This window comes from Corythoichthys intestinalis, chromosome 10 (genome assembly GCF_030265065.1).
Source record: "Corythoichthys intestinalis isolate RoL2023-P3 chromosome 10, ASM3026506v1, whole genome shotgun sequence".
Taxonomy (NCBI): domain Eukaryota; kingdom Metazoa; phylum Chordata; class Actinopteri; order Syngnathiformes; family Syngnathidae; genus Corythoichthys; species Corythoichthys intestinalis.
Window position 1 is genome coordinate 22,759,304 of NC_080404.1, and position 19,388 is coordinate 22,778,691.

The window sequence follows — 19,388 nt, forward strand, 5'->3', positions numbered from 1 at the left end:
TTTAGGCCCAATCCAACCTCTAGTACAGGGGTCAGCAACCTTTTTGGTGTGGCGTGCCGCTTTCAAATTTTCTTGTCAATCAGTGTGCCACACCAAGATTAATGACGCACATCCAAATTTTTATATCCACAGAACTGTAATTTTACTCCAAAGAAAACAACATGAACATACGTTGAAATCTTACAACTACCATTCTTCTTTATCAAATAACTAAAAAATAAAAGTATATTGTAGAAAATATCAAAACTTGAGCATCATCTTATGTAAACATATCACACACACACACACACACACACACACACACAACCCAGCAAGAAAAGGGGAACAAGCGTGATTCTCAGTGCAGGTCTCTCACAGTACAGAGCGGGCTGTTTTAACCTTCAAAGTCAGGCGACTACTTTGTCTTTTTCACTAACAGTGAATTCTATGCACAATTTTAGATTTTATATAACAAATACAAAAGATGACTACCTTAATGTGATGCCTGGCCCTGTTTTCCATGAATTTCATGTTTCGTCTCGTAGTTGCGTTTGACACTTGTTGTGCGACACACACACAACGCTCCCGAGGCATAATGCACAGAGCAAGCGGAAGTAACCAGCCAACCAGTTGTTACCGGCACCCCCAAGGGGCCGCTGTCCCCTACAGTATGACCAGCTTACTAGTGAAGCGTAAGAAAAAGAGAGGCAGGGAGCAAGTTGTTGAGAGAGAGTTGTGCGAAGAGCGCCATGAAAAGTGGCTGTGTCCCATGCTGGTTTTAGTTTTGTTAATAAAAGTCTCCAGCAAAATACCATCCAACGTGTCACTGAGTTTTTATACACATCACTACCTCTCTGAAGTAAGCAGCGGGCGAATCGATGACAACAAGCTACGTTAATCGCCTGTCCACCACACCCTACGGTGCAGAGTTGCAATTACCAAAAAGTGCAGTTGGTAACACAGTGTACTTCCGCCAGCTCTCTGATTGGTCGGCTTCGTGACATGTTAGTAGCGTGGGCTGAATTAAACGCGCAGAGAAAAAAAAAATCCGACAAGCGCAGGAGTCGAGAAATTGGGGAAGAGCTGGAGGTGTGCTCAAAATCCATTATTACTCGCATATAACGCCACAGGCAGAGTGGGTGAGAGGGGCGGTCCCGTAAAGCCCCTAAATAACAGGGCGCGCAACTGAAAATGCCTTAATTTCCGGTAAAAAGGCACATTGTAAATGGGCTCGCTTCCGCTATCCAAACAGCTAAACATGAAAATTTCACACTCCGGATGTTTTCAGTAATCCTTTATGTGTCCGTTTTCTTTTTTATGAAACTAAAACAATGAAAAAATACATGCAATCAGCAACAATGCTGCAAATAACAAAAATGCCATCCATATATGCAAACACAATTAGCCTGTATTCAGTAGTTCTTAATTAGAAATATCAAACACATTTCCCCTAAAACATGCAACCTAAAGACAATATAAAGAGTGTAATTCTCAATTTGACAACAAAATACTCACAGACGTTGCTCAAAAGAACACAAATGCCACTCAAGTTGTGAGAGTGGAGCTGCCATGTAACACACTGAATCCCATTTGAAGAACTTCCTATTTGCATTTTTCTTCTACTGTTTTAGAACCAATAAATAAAACGGCCACAAGATGGGGCGCTTGAGCAAGTGATAAAGATACACCCGACAATAAACATAACACGCATTTTTTTTTTTTTTTTTGCCATGCCCTCGCGTGTCACTCGTTAACCCTTCGCGTGCCAGTGCTGACACGCGTGTCATAGGTTGCCGACCCCTGCTCTAGTATGTTGTTTATACAGTATTTGCCCTGTGATTGTGTGGCAATCAGTCCAGCTGACAAGAATGCAACAAGGACCCAAATGCATGATTTTTTCAGTCAAAACAAAAAGGTTAAATGATCAATCCAAAATGCTCAAAGGGTGACAATGAAAAAAAAAAAACAGCAATTGCTGGAAACAAAAAAACCGAGTGCAATCAACAAAGTAACAGAATAAGCATTGGTTCCAACATAAATCTAGACAAAAGGCTTACAAAATGTTGTGGCTCAGGACGTGACAGGATAGAAGACACACTGACAATGGACAGGGGCAGACGCAGACTATTTACAGACAGAGTCACAAATTTTACAGCATGATTGGGGAACACGAGGGCAGGAAGTAGAGGTGAAACAAACAAGGTGGAACATAACTACCAATATAAAAGACAAACCTACACACACACAAAAAAACCCACACAACATGATGAAACCCTAACAAGAATTATGAGACATGACACCAGCAGATTATCTCCTGATTCCAACTCAAAAGCAAATGAGTTAGGATCTTGCCTACCCTTGATCACAGTGAGCAATATTAGTACAAAATACAAAACAAAGGTGAGAGGAAGTAATTGTTTTGCAAGTCACAAGTAAGTTTTAAGTCTATGCCACCAAGTCCCAAGTCAAGTCTCAAGTGAATACTGACAAGTTTCAAATCAATTCGCAAGTCCTATACTTTGAGTTTAGAATCCCTTTGAGGACTTTTTAACAGCAAAGTTGAAATATATTAAATTTACACACACCTCGTATTAGGGGTAGAGATGTCCCGATCGATCGACATCGATCGGGTCAGATCACATCCGATCACATCATTTTCAAAGTATCGGAATCGGCAAAAAAATATCGGCCATGCCTTTTTTAAATATATATATATTTATTAAATCGTTTTCTTATTGTATGTAACGTTACAGACATAATATATTACACTCATCCAGAGTCTTTAGTTTAGGCTTAATGTAGGGTTCTCAAAATTATCCCGACAACGGCGGCAAGTCTCATTAAAATATTTAATGCTATTACTATGTACGCTGCACGATCCTCTCATTCACTGTCGCGGTCAAATTGTAGTGGAACCGTTTTACTTTTATAGAGAATTTAAAGGCAGCGCAACATGAGTTGCGTGAACTTTGGCAGTCTTTAAAGCTTTTCTTCAATTGGCTAATAGTGTTGTATCGGTCGCGAACGATTCGGTCTTTTTGAACGAATTGTTTGGGTGAACGAGACCGAACTAATCACCATCTGCACTGATTCGTTCTATGATGTTGGTGGCGCTTGTTCGCTGCGTGGGAGGGCGTTGAGCAAGCGGCAGCGTCTTCTGACATCGCACACGACCAATCAGACGCCAGCCTCATCGCGGGCAGAGGAGGGAGCGGAAACAGAATCAAGGCGTATGTCACTCATTTCCACGTGTGGCCAATAATCAGCCAGCGTGCAGGCAGGGGGGAAAGACTGAGTTTTGTCACTTCCCGTTCAGTGATTCGGTCCTCCGGTGCCTGACCTAGCTTGCTGCTAACTTGACTTTCCAGTAATGACTATGCGGTGAACGAGTCATAAAATGAAAGGAAATGACTTTGTCACATATTTGTTAACGTGGAGCCTATCAAATGCTGCTCAAACAGACAAAACACTATGGTTTAGTGTACTACTTTTCTCAACAGACTCGGGACTACCTATGACTGACAACATACTATCAAATTTGCAGTAGTTAAAACACAGGTAGCTAAAAATAAATAAATAAAAAAACACGGGTAGCTACGAGGCAAGCAAAAGTGAGCTGCGGTCGTGTGATGGCACTCACGGCAGTGAAGGGGGCAGAGAACTGTCACTATATGGAGGCTTCATGGCAGCGTTATTTACCTCATATGCGCACAGAAAAAATATTTAGTATTATCACCATATTACTGATTTGCAATGAAACTGTATATACATGTCGATTTTTTCCGACTGTTTTATTTTATTTTATTTTATTTTTTTTTTCGTGTCAGCGTGTCGGGTGTTGATTTGACAAATTATGTCCATCCGTCCATCATGTGCTACTCAAAAACAACGCACGCGGACACGGGAGATGTCGCAATATGTCTACATTTTTCTTAACAGACTAATGAGAGTAGAAAGGCAACATCGTAAAGAGCAAACAATTATTTCTCGTCAGCATTTGACAATCTGAGATGAGGGGGCGACAGGGGAGCTGACCAGATTATTTTATTTGTTAATACCAGTGCAAAAATTCAATACGATCATCTTAATACTGATTTGCAATTAAACTGTCGAATATCAAAATGTAGTATTGTTTTTATTTCAGAGCAGCACATTTGACAACTAGCTATTTACACTTCAGTTTTAACAATAGTGACCTAAAATAATAGTGATGAGCATAAAAACAAAAATACAACAGAGCGAGAGGTAAATATGATGTGTTGGTCGTTCCATATTTAGAAATTAAACTTTCAATTTATTTTTATTTTCGTGACAGCAAGCATGCTGCGTTGGCTGGTAGCATATGTGATCAAGATCATGCTAAAGAAAGTCCGTCTGCCCCCGACCCCAAACCTCCACTCCCCCCACAAAAGGAAAATGTTTAACCGGGTCCTAAATCGAAATGCAAGCACGAGCCATGACTTTGAGCCCATAGAACTAGGACAGACGACGCGAAAGTTCTCCCTCGCTTTTGCAGCAGCAGGAGGTAGACGAGGCTGTCTGTGAAAGCAGAATGATACCGCCTGTCACTCATTTCTGAAACTACGACGAGTGGTGCCTGTGTGCAAGAGAGGGAGGGACCAAGTAATGTTACCTCCCGTTCAGTTGTACTGCGAAGCCGTCTTTGATGATTCATTCGGCAACGTTACTTCCCGTTACTTCCCGTTCAGTGACCGAATGATTCATTTGGGCGGGGTGGGAGATGAGGGGGGCGTACGAGTCGATATTCGATTTGTTAGATCGAATCTTGTTACTGAACGAACCGGAAGTGATTCGTTTACTCATGTGAACGACAGATCCCGTCACACTTGGCTTACACCTTGAAATCCCTCTCCCTATGATTAATGTATCATGGGAAGTGATGTGGGGAAGTAAGGTGGCAACAGATCATTGTCTTAACAACATTAATTATTTCCTAAAGCAGAGAAGATATATCCATTGGTAGCACGACGCACAGACATGGTTTTACTTCCCATCATGGTTCCACTCCCATCATGCTTTGGGGCAGGGCCTGCAGTATCATTTACTGAAAGCTCAACAAATACACTAGATGGCAATATTTACTCACAATACACAAAGTCACAAGTCTTTCTATCCGTGGATCCCTCCTCTCACAGAAAGAATGTTAATAATGTAAATGCCATCTTGAGGATTTATTGTCATAATAAACAAATACAGTACTTATGTACTGTATGTTGAATGTATATATTCGTCCGAGTTTTATTCATTTTTTTCTTAATGCATTGCCAAAATGTATATGATCGAGTAAAGTTATTGGGAATGATTGGAATTGAATCGGGAGCAAAAAAAAGCAATCGGATTGGGAAATATCAGGATCGGCAGATACTCAAACTAAAACGATCGGGATCGGATTGGGAGCAAAAAAACATGATCGGAACAACTCTAATTAGGGGTGTAACACTGCCAAACATTGTGTCCTTTTTCTCTATTAAAGAAAAAAAAGTAACATAGATCCTTATAATAAAATAGAACTTTCTTAACATTGTTTTGTTTGTAACAGAAGACTTAACACGCATCAATTTACCTGAATTTAAAAAAAAAAAAAAAAAAAAAGTCACATCCAAACTGTAAAAATACACTCAAGGTACATTTTTGACCATTTGATACTCAAAGATAAAATGTAATAAAATCAGTTAATAATAACAAATTCAAATTGATTAGAAACATTAACTCATGAGGACAATATGCCAAAATATTTGACTCAAAAAACAAAGCTGAATAGAAGAAAAAAAAAGATTGTCTTTGGACAGAAGGACAGTTTTTATTTTCGCTGCTCCTTTGCAATGGTGTGGGGTTATTTTCACCGAGCATGCGAAAGTGCTCACTGGTTTACTGATATAATACTGACAAAGCGGGATGATTGTTGGCAATATTCGGCACGTTTTCGCTGAAAAACAATCAAGCGGCTTATCAATAGCCACGTTTACATGCTGACTTTTATTCATACCGATTCAAATCATTCCGAATGGAAATTTCAGATCAGCTGTTTACATGTCACTTCATCTATTCCGATCCAGCGTTTACATGTGACTGCCTTTATTCCGAAAGGACGTTTGACAACTGCCGTCTGACATGCACAGATTAATCAAAACAAAGCGTCACGTTGCAAAACATGGAGATCGATCGTCGGATCCGCTTCTGCTGTTTTGCTCTTTTGCCTTGTAGTAGCCGGTTTTCCACCGGTTTCTAATCTGGTCAACGCTCCGGTCTATTCCAGCTTCGTGTAACCTCTCGTGAACTTTTTTAAATAGTTCACTGTTCCTCGTTTTACGCCCGTCTAAGCGAGCAATTATATTCAATTCTTTTAAAGTTTGAATTAAATACAATCTTTCCGCCGGACTCCAATTAGGTGCGCTGTGCTTGGAAGCCATGTTGCAAGTGACGTTACTTACGTCACAAAGTGACGTCACCACGTCAGTACGGAGCATGTGCAGAAAGAACGCAACCAGACACCATTCCACTTCCCTGTTTACATGATATAATTTTACTTCTAATCGGTTTGGGAATAGGAATATTCCACCCCTGTGAATCGGAATGAAATTCCATTCGGTTTGGGCCTGTTCATTCAATGAGGTGTTTATATGGAACACATTTATTTGGTTTGAACAAATATTCCGATTGTAATTGGAATATTTGGCTCCATGTAAACGTGGCAAGTGAGATTGAGGTCTAATGTCTTTAAGTGGCGTCTTAATTGATTTGGCTTCCGGCTGTCCGCTATAATCATTTTTAAACACAGTAAATAGTGCTCTTTCCTCATCTCCCACTGTATTAAAAGTCAAGACCAAAAGGCAAACGGCCCGAAAAAAAGCGCATTCTCGGCGGCCAAGGGAGAACCGTAGGTGAGGGCGGTCGTCTTGACGATCCCAAGCCGAAAATGGCACTTCTCGGACGGACATTTGAGAACCGGAGAAAACAGTGGGTTGCTGCGTGAGTCTGGCCGGAAAACGGCTTTCGAAAGCGGCGCACAGCTCTTCATATCTGTTTTCTGTGTGGTCTTGCTTAGGTAAAAATAATACTGCACGCACTCTGAAAATGAGAGCGCCACTGCCACCCACTGAGTGGATGTGCAAGTACACTTTATTCTACAGTAATACGGCAAAAAAAAAAAAAAAGGCATGTTCCCCGAGGTCACATGCGCCACCCTTGGTAACGCTCTGCGCCCCCCTGGGGGGGCCTGCCCCACTATTTGAGAAGTACTGGTGTAACGGTACACAAAAATCTCGGTTCCGTACGTACCTCGGTTTTGAGGTCACGGTTCAGTTCATTTTCGGTACAGTAAGAAAACAAAATGCAAAATATAAATGTGCTAGTTGTTTATTACACACCTTTGTGCTTTCAACAATAGGAACGTTAGCCTATACAAAGCTAGAATTCTGCTCAAAAAGTAGCGGGTATTTAAAGAAAATCAACAACAATTTGCCTTTCAGACCCCGCGTATTGGTCAGCTTTCTTTCTGAAAGAAAGAAGAAAAAAGACGTCCTGTGCGAAAGAGAAAAGAAATCCCAATGACAAAGATTTTAACATGTACGTATTTTACAAATGAAATGTCTCAACTAATCATTTTTTCTTCTTATGAACGGTTTTCAAAAGCTTTATTGGTGGATTTTCTCAAGTTAAAGCACCACCCAGAAATTAATAAATTTAATTGTGTAAGCACGATCTGTGTATTATTCTTATTATTTAATTACAGGTGTATTAGGTCATTTCAATTTATTTTATTTAAATGGGCTATTATTTTTTTGCCGCGCCGTTGACGTTTCTGGGCTATGCTGTCCTACCGTGTTGGTCCTCATTATAGTAGAGAAGACGGAGTAAATTTAATCTACACAAAGAAACAGTAACCCGATCGACTCACAGCCTCGAAAAGTAAGGGTTACATTCGGGTGACCAAACGTCCTCTTTTGCCCGGACAAGTCCTACTTTCACGTAGTATCCTCGTCGTCCGGGCGGGATTTATAAATTCATAAAAACGTCCGTTTTTTATGATTTTTCACGGGACCAATTTGAAGTGAATCCCTCCGGCTGCTGGGTGGCAGCAGTTGACATGGCTCCTACTAGAAGGGAGGGAAGGAGTAGTTCTTGTTTTTGTTGGCAGTTTACCCCTATCATGAGGCATTACCGCCATCTAATGGGTTGATGATTTGGCCACAACGCCTTCCCAGTTGTTGTTTTTTTACCTAAAATACGTATATAATGGCAACTGTTGACTTCTGTCGGAGCTTTGCCTGTAAAATCCCGTTTGGTGTCGCATCGTTGCGCTGCCGATGATTGTAAACTTTTATAGCAAAGTTTGATTTTTGCCTCAGCTTACTATCAGGAAGCCAAACCACGCTAGGCATTATGGGAAACGTAGTTTTGAACTGCTACGTTTGGAAACATGCTGGTTGAATAGTTTGTCAGTTTTTTCCGGTTATTGTTTGTGTGCAATCTAGGACATTGAATTAGAATATCAATTGAATGGGAATAACAATTTGTCAAGGAGAATTGTTGCTATAGTAATTTATAAAAATGTTTAGTTGGCACATAGCGTACTGTGTGTCCTTGCAAAAGTATTCGGCCCCCTTGAATCTTGCAACCTTTCGCCACATTTCAGGCTTCAAACATAAAGATATGAAATTTAACTTTTTTGTCAAGAATCAACAACAAGTGGGACACAATCGTGAAGTGGAACAACATTTATTGGATAATTTAAACTTTTTTAACAAATAAAAAACTGAAAAGTGGGGCGTGCAATATTATTCGGCCCCTTTACTTTCAGTGCAGCAAACTCACTCCAGAAGTTCAGTGAGGATCTCTGAATGATCCAATGTTGTCCTAAATGACCGATGATGATAAATAGAGTCCACCTGTGTGTAATCAAGTCTCCGTATAAATGCACCTGCTCTGTGATAGTCTCAGGGTTCTGTTTAAAGTGCAGAGAGCATTATGAAAACCAAGGAACACACCAGACAGGTCCGAGATACTGTTGTGGAGAAGTTTAAAGCCGGATTTGGATACAAAAAGATTTCCCAAGCTTTAAACATCTCAAGGAGCACTGTGCAAGCCATCATAATGAAATGGAAGGAGCATCAGACCACTGCAAATCTACCAAGGCCCGGCCGTCCTTCCAAACTTTCTTCTCAAACAAGGAGAAAACTGATCAGAGATGCAGCCAAGAGGCCCATGATCACTCTGGATGAACTGCAGAGATCTACAGCTGAGGTGGGAGAGTCTGTCCATAGGACAACAATCAGTCGTACACTGCACAAATCTGGCCTTTATGGAAGAGTGGCAAGAAGAAAGCCATTTTTCAAAGATATCCATAAAAAGTCTCGTTTAAAGTTTGCCACAAGCCATCTGGGAGACACACCAAACATGTGGAAGAAGGTGCTCTGGTCAGATGAAACCAAAACTTTTTGGCCACAATGCAAAACGATATGTTTGGCGTAAAAGCAACACAGCTCATCACCCTGAACACACCATCCCCGCTGTCAAACATGGTGGTGGCAGCATCATGGTTTGGGCCTGCTTTTCATCAGCAGGGACAGGGAAGATGGTTAAAATTGACGGGAAGATGGATGCAGCCAAATACAGGAACATTCTGGAAGAAAACCTGTTGGTATCTGCACAAGACCTGAGACTGGGACGGAGATTTATCTTCCAATTCCAACAGGACAATGATCCAAAACATAAAGCCAAATCTACAATGGAATGGTTCAAAAATAAACGTATCCAGGTGTTAGAATGGCCAAGTCAAAGTCCAGACCTAAATCCAATCGAGAATCTGTGGAAAGAGCTGAAGACTGCTGTTCACAAACACTCTCCATCCAACATCACTGAGCTCGAGCTGTTATGCAAGGAAGAATGGGCAAGAATGTCAGTCTCTCAATGTGCAAAACTGATAGAAACATACCCCAAGCGACTTGCAGCTGTAATTGGAGCAAAAGGTGGCGCTACAAAGTATTAACGCAAGGGGGCCGAATAATATTGCACGCCCCACTTTTCAGTTTTTTATTTGTTAAAAAAGTTTAAATTATCCAATAAATTTTGTTCCACTTCACGATTGTGTCCCACTTGTTGTTGATTCTTGACAAAAAATTAAAATTTTATATCTTTATGTTTGAAGCCTGAAATGTGGCGAAAGGTTGCAAGGTTCAAGGGGGCCGAATACTTTTGCAAGGCACTGTATATATATTAGGGGTGTCAAACGATTAAAATTTGTAATCGCGTTAATTACAGCTAAAAAATTAATTAATCGTAATTAATAGCAATTCAAACCATCTATAAAATATGCCATATTTTTTTGTAAATTATTGTTGGAATGGAAAGATAAGACACAAGATGAATATATACATTAAACATATGGTACATAAGTACTGTATTTGTTTATTATAACAATAAATCAACAAGATGGCAATACCATTATTAACATTCTGTTAAAGCGATCCATGGATAGAAAGACTTGTAGTTCTTAAAAGATAAATTTTAGAAATTTTATATTAAAACCCCTCTTCATGTTTTCGTTTTAATAAAATTTGTAAAATTTTCAATCAAAAAATAAACTAGTAGCCCGCCATTGTTGATGTCAATAATTACTTACACAATGCTCATGGGTGCTGAAGCCTATAAAATCTGTCGCACCCAAGTGCCAGCAGAGGGCGGCAAAACTCTGAAAAACACAACAAGTACAGCTTTCACTCTGCTGTCATTTTAATCTGTTTGAGCAGGGCATTTGTGCGTTAATTGCGTCAAATATTTTAACGGGATTAATTAAAAAAATTAATTACTGCTCGTTAACGCGATAATTTTGACAGCCCTAAAAAAAAAAAAAAAAAATATATATATATATATATATATATATATATATATACATACATACATACACACACACACACACACACACACACACACACACACACACACACACATATATATATATATATATATATATATATATATATATATATATACATACATACATACATATATATATATGTATAATTTATTAGTCTTTTTTTTTTTTTTTTTTTTTTTTTTCAAAATGCATTTTTCCATCCAGAGTGAGGGGGCACACTTTAAATATATTAAAGTGATATAGGCATCTTTGAGTGAACTTCGAGTAAAATTCAAGTATCTTGAGGCCGGGCTGAGTGTCCTCTTTTTTGGAGATCAAAATATGGTCACCCTAGGTTACATTACATCAGAAACTGATTCGGTACGGCTTTGTTCCGAACCGAGTACCATGTACTGAAACGGTTCAATACAAATACATGTACCGTTACACCCTTACCTCGTATGCTTTATAAATTGTGACGGGAGGTTGGGCCTTGACAACAAGACCTGCATACACAGGGCGATCTGAAGCGAGAGCATTTGTTATTACTATACTGTAGTTTTCTATAAGTCAGTTTTTTTCCATAGGTTTGCTGGGGGTGCAATTCATTATCTGGAGCATAGGTACTGTATGTGTGAAATTACCAAGTCATTATTATATCATTTCACATTATAACTTAGAAGGAACAATTTGCTGAAGGCCCAGTTTTGGTCTTACTTGAATGTTTCCCAAAGCACCAAAAAGGGTTAGAAATGCATGGTTGGTCAAGTTTGTTATGGGAGGAACTTGAAAGCTCTGGCCTCAACCCCATCCAAAACATTTAATGAACTAGAAAAGTGTTGTGGGCAAACATGAGGGACCTCTAACCTCTCAAAAGTTCTTCTGGATGAATAGACAAAAACCCTTTGACACACAACAGCTTATAGAGAGACCTCTTATATAACCGCAAAGAAGCTTACAGCTCCTTTGCTTGTACCCAATATATTTGTTCATAAGATGCAATAAATTTTATATGGGTACACTGTGTAATGTACACATGTTGGCGTTGAGTGAGGAATGTAAAATCTAAACAGCCAACTCAAGCATAGCCCCCATACATTGAACCATTGAACGGTTGCATATGAGATTTTACTTACTTTGCAAAGAAAAAAAATATTTAAAGAAAAAAAATATTTTACATTTGTATACAAAAGACAAGAGTCACCAACAACAGTACTGTTTACGGTGTTGCCTTGATAAATTGGGCCAGGAATGACTTCTGATTTTTAGTTATGTCTTCAGGCAACTACATAGAGACAATGAGGGAATGTCACTGTCAAGCGCAGGCCCCCAAACAGCCGTGCCTACTTTACGCTTGCACCCCTAGCACCTCCTTAAGTTCTGCCCCTTTGTATACATATTCACATATGTTCAGCATATAAAATGAGGAGCAGAAGTATTTGCACCCCTTGGGATTTTGCAAGTTCACTTAGAAAATAGGTAGAGGTCTGCAATTCCGTATTTGTAATTTACTGGGCTTCATAAGTATTTGTGTCCCTGAGAAAATCAGTGCTAATATTTAGTGCAGGAGCCTTTGTTTGCAATTGCAGTGGTCAAACGTTTATCTGTAGTTCTTCACCAGGTTTTTATGTATGGAAAAAGGGATTTTGTCCCATTCCTCAACACAAATCTCCTCCAGATCAGGTTTCAGGGCTGTCTTTGAGGAACACGAAGTTTCAGCTCCATCCAAAGATTTTCTATTGGCTTGAGTTCTGGAGACTGGCTAGGCCACTCCAGAACCTTGATATGCTTTTTACGCAGCCACTCCTTGGTCAGCTGTCAGCGGTTGTGGCTCAAATCTTACGATACATTCATCGTCTGCTTTGTACAGTACACTCATCCTGTTCCCTTTGCTGAAAAGCAGCCCCAAAGCATGAGGTTTCCACGCGTATACTTCACAGTAGGGATGGTGTTCTTTGGACTGTACTCATCCTTCGTTTTCCCACACATACGCCGAGTAAAATTTGCACCAAAAAGTTATTTCTTTGGTCTCATCTGACCACATGACTTTCTCCCATGACCCATGCATCATTCAGATGGTCCCTGGCAAACTTTAGACGGGCCTTCACATGTAGTGGCCTCAACGGGAAGATTCTGAGCAATGCATAATTTTAAACCATTGCATCGTAGTGTTCTACTGACAGTGACCTTTGAAACTGTGCATCCAGCTCTCTTCAGGTCATTGACCAGCTCCTGCCGTGTAGTTCTAGGCTTAGCCCTCACTTTTCTCATCATGTTTGATGCCCCACGAGGAGAGATTTTACATGGAAACCAAGTCCCAGATAAATTATCAGTCATGATTAGCCTTTTCCATTTTCAAAAAATTGCTACAACTGTTGATTTATTCTCACCTAGCTGCTTTCCAATCATCCCATAGCCTTTTCCAGCTTTGTGGAGCTCAACAATTTTTTCTCTGGTGTTTTAAGAAAGCTCTCTGGTCTTGCCCATGGTAACAGTTGGATTATGACTGACTGTGGGGTGCACAGGAGAAAATATTGAGCTCAAACGGGTGGTGGGTGAATGACTACTCATGGGGTAGGTAAAGGTGGACTTTTTTAAGGTAGACTGACAACACTTTGAGTGTCATACTTATGAACCCCAATAAATTACAAATAAATTCTTTTAATAAATCATACAACGTGATTTCTGGATTTATTTTTAGATTATGTCTCTATGAGTGGAAATGCATCTATGATTGAAATTTCGGACCTCTACCACTTTTCTAAGTGGGTGAACTTGCAAAATCACAAGAGGTGCAAATACTTTTACTCCTCACTGTATATTAAATAGGCTATCCCTTGGTCAGCTTGTGTTTTTGTGGAATTTGCAAGGATCGAGAACAGTGGGAAAAACTGAGCACTATGATTGGAGATTCGTGCGTGCTTCTGTCTGAAGCGACTAACAAGCCGCAGGCTCCACCACTTCCTGGAGTGACAGGTCTAATCTTAAAACACATCAACGAGATGACTGTCAGCGACTTGATCCGCATTACATCCGAGCAAAAAGGTAGCTCTACTCTACTCTACTCTACTCTACTCTACTCTACTCTACTCTACTCTACTCTACTCTACTCTACTCTACTCTACTCTACTCTACTCTACTCTACTCTACTCTACTGCTCAATAACACCTAGGGAATGCAATTTTAGGAATAATTTGTCATCGATTTTTAACACTGAATTCCAGTCATCTTTTGTTTCACGTTAAAATGGAATTGCTGAAATCAACGTTATCATTAAAAAAGTGTCATTAATGGACTGTTGTCATGGCCAATTTTGTATTCATGCTGTCTCTCACAGGTTCCATTCTTATGGGGACAGCAAGCAACGAGCCCTGTGATGACGCCTCCCTGTCAGACATAGTGAGTGTTACTCTTCTCTGTGTTCCCAGCTTGAAAAAAGCAGTTTGTTGCTATAATTCTCTCAACATTGCTGACGTTATCCCTGTTATTGGTTAATCGACCTGTTTTGCTTCAAGCTCAGGGACTATGAAGAGTAAAATGTTGTTTGCCACGGACGCTTGCTGTGCTAATTAGGACTCATTGTTAGACAATGCACTAAAACATTTTAATTATCTAACACAAAGAAGCAGTCCAAAGACGTTTATAAATGCTTCTAAGGTTTTTCGTACGCAAAAGTTCCATAGTGGCATGAAGAAGTATTTTCTCAAATTATTTGCTGTTGTTGATAGTTTCCCCATTTTAATGTTTAAGATCGTCAATCAAATGTAAATATCAGAAACTATTAAAAAACATAAAATGCAGTTTCTAAATGGTGATTCAAAGCATTTGTGTGGGAAAGTAATTTCCCTCTAAAGCTTAAACAAAAACAAACGTTTCCGAGTTTTCACTGCTCAGTTGAGACATTTTGGCCAACTCTTCCTTGGAGAATTGTTCTAATTCTGCAACACTTGAGGATTCACTTAGAGTTGACTTACTAGTGTGTTTAGGATCATTACTCAAGTGTGCTTAAGGTAAAAAACAATTGGCCAATCATTCTCCTTAGGAGTCGGCAAGGTCCTGAAGTATCGAATCAGCCCCAGACCAACGCACTACATCCACCATGTTTATTGATGGTATAATGTTTTTTTTTGTTTTTTTTTTCCCTTTAACAACGCTGGGTTACATTTTAGGAAGACGTGATGAGACACACACACACCTTGCCAAGTGTCCATCTTTAATCTTGTCAAATCTATTGGATATTCTCCCAAAAGTCTCGGGAAAGATGTGTAACGGTACATAAAAGTCACGTTTCGGAATGTACCTTGGTACGAGTGTCACGGGTTTGGTACAGCAGGAAAAACAAAAAGTCTTTTTTCATCGCAGCGTTCAAAAGCGTTCTTTTGGCTAAAACTAAAAAGCAGCACTTATTTAGGTGCAAAATAAATAGAAGAAACTTGTCAAACTTGCAAATTTGTGTTTTTACTTTTCTAACATTCTTAATTCACAATTTATGTGCAAAAAATGACAAAACACAGTGAAAATGAACTCTGCTTTCCAAAAATTCAGCTACAGTCAATTCATAATTTCATAAAGGGAGGGCTTTTTATTTTTTACACAATACTTGCGATGTAGTTTTGAATACGTTTTGGCTATGAAGAATAACATCACCTTTTGAGAACTGCATTGCCAGTTAAATAGGGCTGTCTTATACTCACATTGTTTGACAATATTAAACATTTAAAGTGTGTAATAAGTGAAAATTAAAGTAAGATTTCATATTTTCATGCTGTACTGTTAAGAATGTCAATTAAATTTAATCAGCGTGGATATTTTACACATTTGGCTTACGCGGCAGCCAGCTGTTCTGATGATTGCCGCACTCCCACGTTCACAGAGGTGGTGGACCACTTGAATGTACTTGGTTTTCATGTTTTTTGTGCACTTCCTGATTCTACTCGTGAATTTTTATGCCTCATTCGGGCCTCTCACTTGTGATTAAGCTGGAGTGTGTCATCAATGCTAGTAATGAAATGCAGCTACATACATAGCCTACGTACATAGCATCATGTTCATCTGGTAAAGACAAAGAATGAGGATGCGGTTCATTTCATGACATGAATGGAATCAGCTTCTGTATTTTTTTTGTTGTTGTCTTGAGTGTTGCGTTCAGACCAGCTGCGTTTTGCCGTACGTCAAAGGATAGCTCGCGTTTCGCCAAATGCAGTCATGAAATCATTCTAGGATATTCTACAAAACAACAAACAACAACAAACAGAAAAACAAGCGCTTTTCATCTTTCTGCTGTGAATGGAGTTCATTACTGGTAGATGTTCAATCCCCCACTTCAAACAGACTGGACGTCTATGGCCGTCAGTGGCAGCCAGGGCCATTTACGGTTCACTTCCAGTTGATTTTGGGGCATTTACAGGTCACTTCCGTTGATTTATTGTTGTACACTTTCAACTGCTTTGATGGCTTTAATTAATGTATCTTGTGTTTTGGTTATTGGGTTGTGCTTAGTACACTTCGTGCACTGTATTTTGTGGGCCAACCGTTGTTGGTTTTTGGCGATGTTTTTTTGGCTTTGATTTTCGTTTGTTTGGAGGGCGAGGGGTGCCAAAGCGTGTTTTCACCAAGGGCACCATGTATGCTACGACCAGTGTTGGGCACGTTACTCTAAAAAAGTAATTAGTTAAATTACTCACTACTTCTTCCAAAAAGTAACTGAGTTAGTAACTGAATTACTCTATAGTAAAAGTAACTAGTTACCAGGGAAAGTAACTATTTCCGTTACTTTAAAAAGAACTTGTTGTATGTCAAAGAATTTGAAATTTTCTGAGCAGTATTCGAGTCAGTGGAATAGAGAAGAACAGACAGGTAGTTAACTTGTTAGGTGCTTCAGCAGATTTGAATTGCTTACCACAGATGTCGACAAAAGCTTTGCCCCGGGACATAAATTACACATTACATGCAGGTTCTTTCCTTTAATTTCGACAAACTTGAAATAGTGTCTATATCTCTACCTCTTAAAGGACAGTTTTTCTTCTGAATGCTCTGCCATCCCGACCCTGTGCATCTGTTTTGCGTGTGTGTTTTCCGCACGCGCTGTTCCGGTTTGCTTGTGAAATCACCGGCTCTGATTGGCTTACCACAACACATGACTCTAACCCTCAGCCAATCACAATCACTTCCATCGCATCTCTCGAGGGGCTGGATTCAGGTAGGCTCGTTTTCCGACAATTCACGTCACCTTCAAAGCGTCTGCCGTCCTCAAGATGGAAGCAGAATTATTGCTGGCTGACAGTGGGACATGGGAACGAGGCTAGCATCAGGTGTAGCAAACACAGAAACGTTACCAAACTTTGGAAAGCATTGTCTAATTGAATGAGCAGGGACAAACAGCTTGAAGTCAGAAGTACGTGCGCTATTCTCGAACCTGAACGCACCCCAAGTCTTGGATGATAAATCAATAGAGCAGAGAGTCGACTCGACACGGCTGGTAGTTTCTTCAATTTATTCAATGTAAGTAACGCATTGCTTTTGACCGTCAGTAACGGCAATGGCGTTGTAACGGCAGAAAAAGTAATTAGTTAGATTACCCCGTTACTGAAAAAATAACGCCGTTATGTAACGGCGTTATTTATAACGGCGTTACTCCCAACACTGGCTACGACCACCACTGACAATTAGGTTAGGGCAGGGGTCGTCAATCTTTATCACTCAAAGAGCTATTTGAAATGATTCCATCAGCTCGATTTTATATATACGTACATCTATATATGTATCAAAGGCATAGGTTTGCATAGTGATGGTGAGGGACTTAACACTACCAACTTTTCAGGATGCTCAAATTGTCCCCGCCAACTCTTAAGCAACGTTATTTGCATTATATAATAAAGCCCACAACATGCTGCCTTGACATCCTTCCTTCAAACTTTTTCAAAACTGTTTTTCATTGCATAGCCCCAGACATACTTCAGATTATAAATACTTCCCTCCAAACAGGAGAGTTTCCTCAGACTTTAAAAACTGCAGTAATAAAACCTCTCCTAAAAAAACCTAATCTGGATGCCTCAACCATTAGTAATTACAGGCCAATATCAAATCTGACATTCCTGGGGAAAATTATCGAAAGGGTTGTGTTTGAACAGATCCAGACTTTTATGATCCAAAACAATCTTTTTAACTCATTTCAGTCTGGATTTCGGCCACATCACAGCACCGAGACCGTGCTTATCAAAGTCCTAAATGATATTCGTCGGAATACCGATGCAGGCAAATCATCTGTTCTGCTACTATTGGATCTCAGCGCCGCATTTGACACGGTTGATCACAACATACTACTCAGCAGATTGGAACAGTGGGTAGGGCTTACTGACACTATTCTTCAGTGGTTCACATCCTATTTACATGATAGGGATTTCTTTGTGTCAATCGGAAATTATCAGTCAGAACGAACCAAATTCACGTGTGGAGTCCCTCAAGGGTCAATTCTTGGACCACTCTTATTTAACATCTATATGCTTCCGTTAGCTCAGATAATGGAACAGTATGACATCTCCTATCACGCCTATGCAGATGACACACAACTGTACATTTCTGTGTCCCCACATGATTATAGTCCCTTAGTCTCCCTGAGTAAATGCATTCATCAAATCAATGAATGGATGTGCCAGAATTTTCTCCTGTTAAATGTGGAGAAAACAGAGGTGATCATTTTTGGGCCAAAAAAGGAAAGGTCAAAGATAAGCAGCCAACTTAGCACAATGTCACTTACAGCTACAAATCAAGTCAGAAACCTTGGCGTAATTATTGACTCAGACCTAAAATTTGATAGCCATCTAAAGTCCGTCACTAAATCCGCTTATTACCACCTAAAAAATATAACCAGAATTAAGGGGCTTCTGACTCAACAAGACATGGAAAAACTTATGCATGCATTCATTTTCAGCAGATTGGACTACTGCAACGGTATATTTACAGGTCTTGATAAAAAATCAGTCAGGAAGCTGCAGCTAGTACAGAATGCTGCAGCCAGAGTCCTCACAAATACAAGGAAGCTGGACCACATTACACCGGTTTTGAAATCGCTACACTGGCTTCCAGTGAGTCAAAGGATAGACTATAAAATACTACTGCTCGTCTACAAAACACTTAATGGCCTTGGACCAAAATACATGCTTGACTTGTTAGATTCCTATGAGACATCTAGACCCCTAAGGTCGTCTGGAACGGGTCTTCTGCATGTTCCAAGAACAAGAACCAAGCAGGGTGAGGCAGCATTTAGTTATTATGCTCCTCACCTCTGGAACAAGTTACCCGAACGTCTGAAGTATGCTCAAACCGTTAGCTCCTTTAAATCAGGGCTAAAAACGCTTTTGTTTAGCACTGCATATCCATAACTGTCTATATATTTCAATCTACCTGCCTTCTATTCCTCTTGTGCTTATCTCCATTGCTGATTTCAATGATTATTATTAGTAGTAGTTTTTGCTTTATTTCTATTTTTGTTTTATTTTCATTTATTTATTTTTATTCTGTGATTAAATGCGAT

General features: G+C 39.7%; 1 protein-coding gene across 2 annotated transcripts in view; it reads left to right on the plus strand.

The window, feature by feature from the left end:
- Positions 1 to 19,388, plus strand: part of eno4 (enolase 4) — a 49,576-nt gene that overhangs the window by 18,699 nt on the left and 11,489 nt on the right. For both annotated transcript variants that reach the window (XM_057847370.1, XM_057847371.1), the window contains 2 exons: positions 13,726 to 13,900; positions 14,193 to 14,254. In XM_057847370.1, the coding sequence (XP_057703353.1) occupies positions 13,726 to 13,900; positions 14,193 to 14,254 (237 nt within the window). The remainder of the gene's footprint in view (positions 1 to 13,725; positions 13,901 to 14,192; positions 14,255 to 19,388) is intronic.